Here is a 9,581-nt window from a genome sequence, read left to right as displayed (position 1 = left end):
CTAACTACCATATTCCCTCACACCTTCACTCACTCTTCATCCTCTCCTGATCTCTGACCCTCTCCTTTTCCCTTGCCCTAGCTTCATTCCACCCTCACCGGAAAGCCTAGCGGATGGCTGATTCCCAGAGGCATAAGCACGGCGGCGCCGGAAGCCGGAAGCAGCAACAGCAGCCGAGCCGCCTGCAAATGCGAGCACCGTCTTCCTTACAGGTAAATCGGTCGTGTGATTGGAACGTGGCGATCCCCCTGTTATCGCCTCTCGCCTCGTCGCCGCCTCCGGCTAAACTCGTCGCGCCGGCGACGGAAAGGGAAGAGGCTCGGCAGGTGGATCTGAGCCAGCAGCAGCAACGCCAACAAGGGCCGGAGCCGGAGAAGGTGGTGTTTAAAAAGTGGCAGCATCCGGCGGCTCCGTTCTGTTGCGAACAGTCCTCGGTGGCGCCTCCTTTCTTCCGCTGTGTATAGATATTAGTTATAACGGTCGTAGGATGATCGGATGGTTGAGAACTGGACAGGAGAAGATCTAAGGGTGTATGTTATGGCAGAAGGATTCTAATCTTGGGTCCAGTCGATATTGCTGATTGTATACTGTGGGGTCTAACCATTGTAGGATGGACTCTATTTTTTTCTCCTGGGTTCCCCCCCCCCCCCACCCCAAACAAAAAACAAAATTTCACTCTAACACGTTAGAAATTCCCTCGTGTAATTTACCTCAATTGATTATTAGAGGTCCATTCAATTTTAAATTGTACACAGTATAATTCTTTCATAATTTTCTGTTACTGGGTTTTAGCCCGCGCGCAAAATTAAACATCGATGAAAAGTCATGTTGCTTAAAATTAATGAAAAATTTAAAGAGTTTCTGATTAATTAGAGGTGTTGTTTACATGTTCGTATTGTGATTGTGAATCTCGGGGGCCTTAGTTGCGTGATTAATCTTTTTGAGTCTGCAATCATTAAGTAATGATTCAGGTAACACCATGTTATCATGTTTGCCATTTTGCAGCCCCCATTGTCGATGTTTTGTGCACATCAATTTAAATAAAACTAGGCAAATCCAAGTGGGAGATGAGTGTGATATTTTCTTTTTCCTTTTCTTTGGTCAAAGCCGTTCAAAGGAGAGCTTTGTGGCTGCACAGTAGAATTTCAATTTGTAAACATTATCAACTTGGAGCACATGGTTAATTAAAGCGTTAATCAAGAAGATCTGATTGCTGTTCAAATCATTGAGATGCTACATTATATTGCAACTATATATGGACGTGACAACCTGCAGGAATGTTGCGTTATGTGAGATGCAGAATGGACTCCTCTTTTTTCCCGTGCTTTTCCCTCCACTTCTCAATCCTCATCACTTATTAATTTTATAATTAATTTTTTTTAATAAAATGATATGAATGGTGAGAATTGTAAAAGTGAAAAAAAAAAAGGGAGAGAACTCTCTCCCGTTCTCCATGAAAGACACAAAACAGCTCAACAGTACTGTGATGAAATACATAGAGAATACAATAACGAATGGATGTGCAATAATGTTACCTGGTGACAGCCCATGTGGTCACGTGGTGTTTAATATTAGTCCAAAAGCATAGGTAATAAATTCCCACGTCCTTTGCTCCTATGAGCCATCCGACGTTACATTGCATCTCCTTTATCGACTTCAAATACCCTCTTGCATTTTATCCCCAAAAATACAAAAATAAAATAAAATAAAATAGTGCCTTGGATCTTTTATATATAAATTACTTTTAAAGAAAGAATGGATGTTTGTTTTTCGAAGTTAATTTTAATAAAAAAAAAATAGAGTAGCTCACATAATTTTCTATTGATAAAATAAAATGCTACATATAAGAGAGAAATTGTTTTTAAATAGGATGCATTTAATATCAATAAATTGAATTTTTTTATCAATATCGATAATTTATTGTGGAAGTATTTTATAATGTAATGCATGAGAGTTTGAACATGGATAAGACACCATTCAATCCCAAACCATGCGTGCTAGACTTTCACGAAATCTTAAGTTTGTTTATGTGGAAAACAAGAGCTCATTCAACTTTCACACACGCAATTTGAACCTTACTTTTCAATTAAGCCTTGCTGGGAGACGCATGACGTTAACATCTACGCAAATATTACTATTTTTGTAGTTAGTTGAGAATTTGATCAGTTTTCCGAGGTTTTTTTTATAAATTTATTAGTAGTTGGTGTTTTACAAATTGTTTAATAAGTAGATTTTATGGTTCGATATTTTATGATGGGTCGTAATATAAATAATTATTCAAGGGGGTTCTTCAATGTATTTTTCTTAATTCATGTTGACTTAGACTGAACACTCGAAATTTCCAGTTTCGTACGACATGCATGCCGCCATTACCTAACTCTTTAAGTATGCTTCTTTGAATCTTTGTGCTGCTGTGAACCCACGTGTTTTCAAAATTTTCGAGAAAAACTATATATACATAGGATTGTTTTTTTTCTCCATGTGATGTATGTATGTATGAGATATTATGAGAGTCTTTTTTAAAAAAAAAAGGAATTATACGCTGCTTTCGAACATTTAAACTGTTGAAATGGAAATCATTGAATCGTGAATAGGAAACAATAAGATATATGACAGTTGAAAAACAATGAAAACTTAATTAAAATATAGTAAGACACAGTCCCAAAAGAAAAAATTCTAAAGATAAATGATGATGAGTGGACGACGACGCATTCTTATTATGTACTTGTTGGAGGAATTGATCCCATTTGGGTGGATATAATGTAAAGATGCAAAAAGAGAGTGTGGAAATAAATGAAAGGCATGCAATTAATGAAGAAGAAATGTAAATACTACCACCGTCCCAATTTACTATAAGATATTTTTAAAGGTTATTCAGTGATTTAAAAATATAAAACCTTTTGATAAATATTTTTTATTAATTATACTCGTTTAAATATTACAATTTCCTTTTTTATTATATTATTTCAATCTCTATTTAATATTTCATGAATACTTCCTCCGTTTTTATTTATTAGAAAAATTATTATTTTTAATTATTTTTTAAGCAAAATCACATATCTCAATTAGTATTTATTATAAATTTTTTAAATTATCTTTTATAATTTATATTATAAGAAATAATTAATGCATGCTTGTGTTAATTAATACAGAATATCTTAGTTTAATTTTTTTATTTTCAAACACAATTATTATAGTTAATTAATTTTCTTAAATTGTGTAATATAGTTTTTTTCTTTTATATATAAAAACGGAGAAAGTAAGGTTATATAAAATTGAGTACTCTATCTATACAAAAATGTAAAGTATTACTAATTTAATTTTATTATACATTAAAACATTAAAAATATTTTATATTTTTTAACTGATAGAGTATTTTTTAGAATTCATAGTTGTGTTTTAAAAAATTAAACTTGTAAAGTATATTTAATAAATTTTTTAATAAATAAAAGAAGTAAGTTTTGCCAACAGCAAAGTTATCTCCCTTGAGATAATAAAAGCAATTGATAGATCTGTTTCAATTAATTTACTTCATATACAAGGATTGGGGGTTAAACTCTCAACTACTTACTGTAGGTGATAAGAGCCTCCACCATTTATATTAATTTTTATTAATATATTTAATAAATTTTATTAGTACGCGTAATTTTATCAAAGAAAATATTTTATAAATTAAGACCAATGGTGATCTGAATAGTGCATCAAACGCTCAGGAGTAACTACGATGTAATAATATGCGTTCTTGTTGTGTCGTTTTCTCCCATCTGTTTCCTTCCCAATACGTCACACAAAGGAGTGGTCCTCCATTTTCACTCTTCGATGTCGCTTACTTGGTAATCTGTATGTTTCATGATTCTTTTTTTTTTTCCTTGAACTTGATCGATTCGTGGAGAGAGATAGTGTGATATATATAATATACAATTATATTCTGGGAGGATATTCGATCGTATTTTGAATTCAAAGATTCAAAATTGATTGATCAGATGGAGAATGCAGAGCACTATAATGGACGACTAGTCTTGAGTGGATGTGCATCCACAGATCCATCCAAAAGGGGACAACCACAGGCCAACATGTAGAGATTCATTATCCCAATTATTCCAAAGCACTTACGCTGCTTCCACAAACTCTTCGTTTCAATAGACCTCATCAATTATTTTAAAGAGAATGATTGTCAACTCTCACAAAAAAAAAATAATAATAATGGCAATTAGATTTTTGATAATTTTTTTTTAAGAAATAAGTTACAAATACTGATTTAAATAATTGCAATTTACAAATTCAAGAATTTTGATTATAAATAAAATATTTAATTGTAATTCTCAATTTACAATTGAAAGTTCTATTTACAATTATTCGAATTAATATTTGTAATTATTTTTTAAAATTTTTATTAAAAACTTAAATGGTATTAATTATCCCATTCAAAACATCACTAAAATTCTCCCTTCTTCCTTCTCTGACCCCTATCTTACTATTCCCTAATACTAATTACTAATCTTGGTTATTTTTCACATTTTTATACAAATATAAATTGATACTAGCATTTCCGTCAAAAACTCCTTGTTCTTTCATCCAAAAAGGCGTTGCTGGTAAGTGGTAACCTCGGGTGCACTGGGATGTAGATGTGGTGGGGTAATTAAGGAGCATACGGGCAAATGTTTGGAGGAGTACATGTTTAGAGTGCAGGACGGTGATAGCCTCTCCGCTGAACTTTGGGCATGTAACATGTGATCATTTAAGCGAGCACGGGGCAGACACTATATTATAGAAAAGTCTTGATTCAGAGCAACTGAGACACATGAAGATCAAGGCGTTATTGCTGATATTAGGCTTCTGCTGCAGAGAGATTGGCAGGGGAAGCTGGTGCATGTTCATCGTGATCTTGTCGAGGATGTTGATTACCTTGCCAAGACAGCTTTATCTCTCCCCTTTGGTTCCCATCCGATTGCTGCTGAGAATTTTCGTAGCTGTATGGGCGATCTTTTTTTTTGAGTTAGTTACTTGCTATCCGTTTTGGTTTTTTCCCTTCCTTTTGTATCAAGGGAAAAAAATGGGGCGTTAATGCGATTACACTAAGTACAAGGCATTATGAATCCATTTTCATGGCAGTACTGTTCAAGACATTAATCTAATTTGGATTCATCTCAGTTTTCTTATTTTCCTTGCATGAACCAGTAGTTTGCCCGCAGACGTACCCGAGAACGTTTTGGGCCTACTCTGCGTGTTTGTCCAGCGTGCCGCATTGCCGTTTAGATCCGAGTCAAGGCCACAACTTTTATACCCGTGATTGGCCCATTTCATGACACATGCCTAAGACCCGAGGCCGTTTGATGCTTCTTAAATTTGGCCAGGCTCACGAGAAAATTACTCCGGGCGGTGTCTCGTTGCAATATTTGACCACTAGTGCCAAGGAACAATCTGGAAATCATTCTCTAGTCAATAAACGTTTGTCAAAAAGAGACCACGCGCTGACAAAAATCTAACGCAGACCAAAACTTGTCAATTAAATCAATGTATACTAATATCTCACAGGAGCTTGTGTCGGATTGATTCCTCTCCCACAGGGAATCAAGGGTTCCAAAATCATCTCAGATCCAGACTGATGCTAAAATTTGATCATTCATGTATTCACCTCGCTAATGGTCATCTTCGTTTGTCCTATTATAACTACTCCGTGTATCTTTCACGAAACACGTATATTCTTAAAAAAAACTTACAGTGTTTGACGAGTTAATTTGAAAAGAATACTGGACAAAGCGTGTGGACCCAAGTCAATTTGAAACTCCATAATTGTATTTTTGTAAACGTGATTATTATTAGACAAAATGGTTTATTGCCTTCTAGCATTTTAAAAGAACGAGAGCGTAGTTTTCATTAATATTAAATCTATTTTTATAAGACTTTTTCATTGACTATAAAGAGCTCTCGGTAGTGGCCCAGGATATGATGGTTCCAATGTCCTCAGCGAAAATAAGAAAGTAATTGAAGAAATAGAAAGGGGCTGTTCCAATTCCAAATGCATAATTCATTTAAAACAAATTATGAAACAATATGTACATAGGAATGAGGAAAGCGACAGGGAAGTGTTGAAGAGATTGACGACAAATTGAAAGGGTGGCATGGAATGAAACAGTGAAATGGTCAAAATTCAAAAAGGTTTGAGGTGGTGGAAGAAGACGAGGGATTGATTCCAAGACAAGATCACTGGGAATTAACCTCAGAATTTCATGCTCAGAATTGTTTCTAAATAAATATTTATAATTTATTTATTTTAAAATTCTCTTGGTATATAACTATAGTTAATTCCTTTTTTTTTAAAACGTTATTGTATTAAGAGAGAAAAGAAAAATCAAATACGTAGGTTAGGAAATGCATATCCATATTGATAAGGTCTCTCAATAGAGCTAACTCCCCAACGTGAGATTCTCTTCTTTTGACGGTCTACTTTGTTGGGTACACCAGACGTACCTCCATCATATTATCCAAACGCTAAGGGCAAAAACTTGGGTCCCTCCTCGTCGATTCGAGGCCTTAATCAACCCTTTCTATTTTAATTGTACAAGTGGTCTAACATGCTCTAGGTCCTGTTTCTCTGTCAAAATATTATGTTCTAAGGAAAATCTGGGTGTTTAGTAGTAACTAGACAATCCATTTAATCAAGATAGTTTTTCTTTTATCTAATTAAATATAGGTGTTTAGTAGTAACTAGACAATCCATTAAATCAAAATTTGAGTGTTTCAATATGTTTCAAGGAAATCATGGTTTGGGCTTTCAAAATTCATTTTTTTTTTGGCACCCCTTGTTTGGATTGAAAAAAAAAAACAATTAAGGGGCTGACTCATAATTTGGAAATCTAAGATAATTTGATTTAGAAAGGGTTGGAGGAGGCGGCATGCAAGGTAGTAGAAGCCAGAAAAGCCCACGTGGGATGATCCCACTTGAAGGTAGGCCCCACATCAGAAAGAGATAACTCCTATTTACTTAACCCTGAAACTTTACATCTTCTGAGACTTGCCATTGCAATACCTTCTTTTTGTCACTATTTGCTTGCTCTTTTGCTCCTTGTTCCGTTTTCTTTTATTCCCTCTCCCCACTACGCTGCTTTTGGCTTTCTCGCCTTTTAGGTATTCTCTTTGGCTTTTTCATGTATTTATATATGCCCTATGTTCACAATTCGTTTCATTGATTATTTGGTCATCTTTATACGTTACTCTAATGCAAGCTAAAACAAAACCACCAAATCCCACTGTCCCTAACTTTTGACCAATTTCTCTCTTCCTCTCACTTTCTTAATCCATTGCTTGCGTTTGTTTATTAAATTTCCATGGAAAAATACTATTCTTGACGAATCAAAAACCACTCCAACAAAGTCACATGCCGCATCTTCTATTCCATTTTTTTATACGTAAGTGAAAATGACATTGCATTTCAGCATTTTGCTCATTTCATCCTTCCACGATCCTCTAAAATTCATACACGATATGTACCACGCCATTATTAGTTTAAAAAAAAATATATTATGAAAACTTGTGTCGATTTGCTTGGTTAAAAAGGTAAATTATTAAACTAATGCCTTAAATTACTTAATAAAATACTTTATTTATAATCAATTTGATCACGGTTTAACTATAATTTTAACCATTGATCTTTAAATTAAAATTAATGCCTTGACATGTTTAATAACTGGTCTAATTTTTAATAACTTAAAAAACATTCTATCTCTCTCTCTCTCATAAATTTTACTCAATATTCAATTTTCTTGCTTGAATCCTTATTATCATTTTATTATCTTCTTTTTAGTTTAATAACCATATAATTAAAGAGTATTAATTAATGGAAAGAACACAGAAACATAAGAATGGAATTATAAATTTTGAAATATCAGGATTAAATTAAGAACAGGAAAGCAGGGAATTTTCTTGGCGATAAAACACAGAAAGGAAAAGGAGAGAAAGCAACAGAAAGAGGGTCACTTTAATTCAGTGGATTGGATAAGCGTGTGGTGAAGAGAGGTTGATGGAAAAGTTATATATAACTAAAATCAAGAAGCTTGTTAGGCGATGATACTAAACTAATCTGAGAGAACGAGGAGCAGGTAACCAATTAGGCAATAATTCAAGTATATCTTGTGCAAGTATCAGCAACCAGCTGTGGTACATCATTTAAATTGTTTTCTTAATCTATATCTAACCCACTGGTAAAAGGAATCAACATTGTCCTTGGTTTCTGCATTTCTTTTTTAATTATTATCTATCTCCTAGATAGCCAATAATTTAAAAGTTTTTAAAAATTGTGTTATATTTTTCTAATTAATTAAATCTTGTTGAAGAAAATTGAGGTAGAATATCACAAAGCACGTGAAAACTTATTTGAAGAATAAAAAGTTGTAAAGAACATAAGAGAATGGGAAGATTTTAATTTACATTAGATTTTTTATTTAATAATGATATTGATATCAATCGATGATTTGATTGGAGGAGTAATTCTAAATTCTAATAATACTAGTCAAGCACACATGATACCTACTTACCTGTAGCATTTCCGAGCAGAAATTATACTACTCAAATAATAAATATTTAAGATATGTGTATTTATCATGCCTAATGATAATTTTTTAATATGATTTATCCGCGTGTTATTTTGTTGGTAGATTCGGAACATTCGTATTGAGTAAGTTTTTCTTAGGAATTTTTCTTGAACGTGTTTTTGTGGATGTAAATGAAAGACATTAGAGTTTGTATCAAAGTCACGTCCAAGACAAACGTTGTTGGAATGTTGTCCGTTTGGTTGGTTTGGAAGGACCAAGTAAAAGAGGACTAAAAATGAATTTTGAAGTCTAATTTTGAACCTTCCATTGTTTGTGAATGCACGTAGGTGTGCTAACATCTTGCTTTTTTTGACTTAGCTGATATAATTAGTCAAACCACGTTTTCTAAGCCTTTGATTATTAGTACTCCCCACATCCTTGGGGTTTGGGGTAGTGGGAGACTTGGATTGCCTCCATTTCTCAGCACTAGCAAATTATTATGTCAAGGACCATTATGGTTTTTTGGGGTTAAAGTCTCCTGTGCTCTTATTTTCTATACTTGAAAATATTCAATTAGAGATAAATTCATTAATTATACAAGCCCATTTGGAGATATCAATATGGTGTTAATTTATTGCATTAAGTTTAACAGATTTGCCCTGTGTTCTGCTTCGGTATGCATTATTCAAGAGAAACATAATCCAGACCATCGAATAATAATTAAAAAATAAAAAATAAAAAGATGGTTCTTCTGTGGCTTGAAATCATTGCTAGCTTTAGACTAGAAATTCCCTGATAAATGATGATCCCACGAGTAACTTTATATTGAAAAATCAGGAAAGGCGCACACACCCAGGTTCCTGCAACAATAAAGTTTTATTGATTTTCTAGAAGCAGTCGATTGGAAGCCTGAATAAACAGAGTCGAACTTGCCTTCTATTTGGTTAATTTTGTGCAGTTTCTATGTAATGAAGACCAAACATTATTGATTATACGTTCTTTCTTTAATTTTAATTTTTCAAATTAGCTTACCCGCTTCATAAATTTCTA

The 9,581-nt window shown here is 33.6% G+C and overlaps 1 protein-coding gene across 1 annotated transcript; it reads left to right on the top strand.

Annotated features, from left to right (window-relative positions):
• LOC129310117 (uncharacterized protein At4g14450, chloroplastic) lies at positions 1-869 on the top strand. The gene has a single exon (XM_054951974.1). It carries the CDS (start codon positions 114-116, stop codon positions 462-464), a length of 351 nt encoding a protein of 116 aa, XP_054807949.1. The 5' UTR covers positions 1-113; the 3' UTR covers positions 465-869.
• Positions 870-9,581: the final 8,712 nt, after the last annotated feature.

The sequence above is a fragment of the Prosopis cineraria genome, unplaced genomic scaffold (genome assembly GCF_029017545.1).
Source record: "Prosopis cineraria cultivar Desert tree isolate PC_DT_omini unplaced genomic scaffold, ASM2901754v1 PC4, whole genome shotgun sequence".
Taxonomy (NCBI): domain Eukaryota; kingdom Viridiplantae; phylum Streptophyta; class Magnoliopsida; order Fabales; family Fabaceae; genus Prosopis; species Prosopis cineraria.
The sequence above is the reverse complement of the archived record's forward strand: the minus strand, read 5'-3'. Positions and strand labels throughout refer to the sequence as shown.

Coding starts and splice junctions, on each gene's coding strand:
- LOC129310117 (XM_054951974.1), top strand. CDS start 114: ATGGCTGATTCCCAGAGGCATAAGCACGGCGGCGCCGGAAGCCGGAAG.